The sequence below is a fragment of the Chrysemys picta genome, chromosome 1 (genome assembly GCF_011386835.1).
Source record: "Chrysemys picta bellii isolate R12L10 chromosome 1, ASM1138683v2, whole genome shotgun sequence".
NCBI lineage: Eukaryota > Metazoa > Chordata > Testudines > Emydidae > Chrysemys > Chrysemys picta.
In genome coordinates this window covers 355,615,821-355,617,093 of record NC_088791.1, presented here as the reverse complement: position 1 = coordinate 355,617,093, position 1,273 = coordinate 355,615,821, and the positions used below count along the sequence as shown (strand labels likewise).

The window sequence follows — 1,273 nt, the reverse complement described above, 5'->3', positions numbered from 1 at the left end:
GGCTGACAAAGGGAGGGGAAGACAGGAGCAAGTGACATGGGCAGGGCCTTGGGGAGAAGACACACAGCAGGATCGAGGCTTGACAGAAGAGATGAGGCAAGATTGCAATTTCAGGGATCCAGCTACCAGCAATTAGAAAAGTGGCAACCCAGTGTAGTGTACATAGACTGATTCCCCAGTTCATCACATTGACACAGCACAGTAAGGACGGAAAAGGGTTTAATGTCTCTCTGTCTGTCCAGTAAGTGATTCAGGGAAGTGGACCATGGACCAGCCAGCTCTGCACAGAGCTCAATCTGAGAGCCAGAGCACAAGGAGAAAACATTTAAGTCTCTTTATGAAAAAAGAGCTGGAGCAGCCTGTCCCGGATCTGTTTGGTCCTCAACCCGTAAATGATGGGGTGTAGCACGGGGGGCACCAGCAGGTACACACTGGCAATGAGAACGAGGAAGTGCCGGGGCACATTGTGGCCAAACCGCTGCGTGAGAGAGGAAAAGAAATCTGGGATGTACAAAGCTAAGATGGCACAAAGATGAGAGATGCAGGTCCCAAAAGTTTTGAGCTGGGCATCCTTTGTGGGGAGGCGGAAGATGGCCCGCAGGATCTGAGTATAGGACACTGTGATAAAAAACACATCCATTCCGTTCACAGAGAAAAGATTAAACAGGCCATAGTAACTACTGATGCGGATGTCAGCGCAGGCCAGGTTCACCACAGCTATATGCCGACAATAGGAATGGGGAATGATGTTGGTCCTGCAATATGGCCACTGTCTCGCCAGGAAGGGATAGGGTAATGTGAATATGCAACTGCGCAGCACCACAGCCATACCTATCTTGGCCACAACAGAGTTTGTCAGGATTGTGGAATGTCTCAGGGGATGGCAGATGGCGACGTAGCGATCAAAAGCCATGGCCACGAGGATTCCAGACTCCATCGCTGAGAAGGAGTAAACAAAGTACATCTGAGTGAGGCAGGCCCTGAAACTGATCTCCCTGGAATTGAACCAGAAGATGCTCAGCATTTTGGGTACGGTGGATGTGGACATGACAAGGTCGGTGACGGCCAGCATGCAGAGGAAATAGAACATGGGCTCGTGGAGGCTCGACTCCCTCTTCACAATGAACAGGATGGCGAAGTTCCCCAACAAGGCTATGGCGTACATGGTGCAGAACGGGATGGAGATCCAGACATGGGCTTCCTCTAGGCCAGGAATGCCAAGTAGGATGAAGGTGGAGGGGTTGGTGAAGTCGGTTGAGTTGGAATCTGACAT

The 1,273-nt window shown here is 51.0% G+C and overlaps 1 protein-coding gene across 1 annotated transcript; it reads right to left on the bottom strand.

Annotated features, from left to right (window-relative positions):
* Positions 1–325: 325 nt before the first annotated feature.
* LOC101930823 (olfactory receptor 52E8-like) lies at positions 326–1,273 on the bottom strand. The gene has a single exon (XM_005312875.4). The coding sequence runs from the start codon at positions 1,271–1,273 to the stop codon at positions 326–328; it is 948 nt and encodes a 315-aa protein (XP_005312932.4).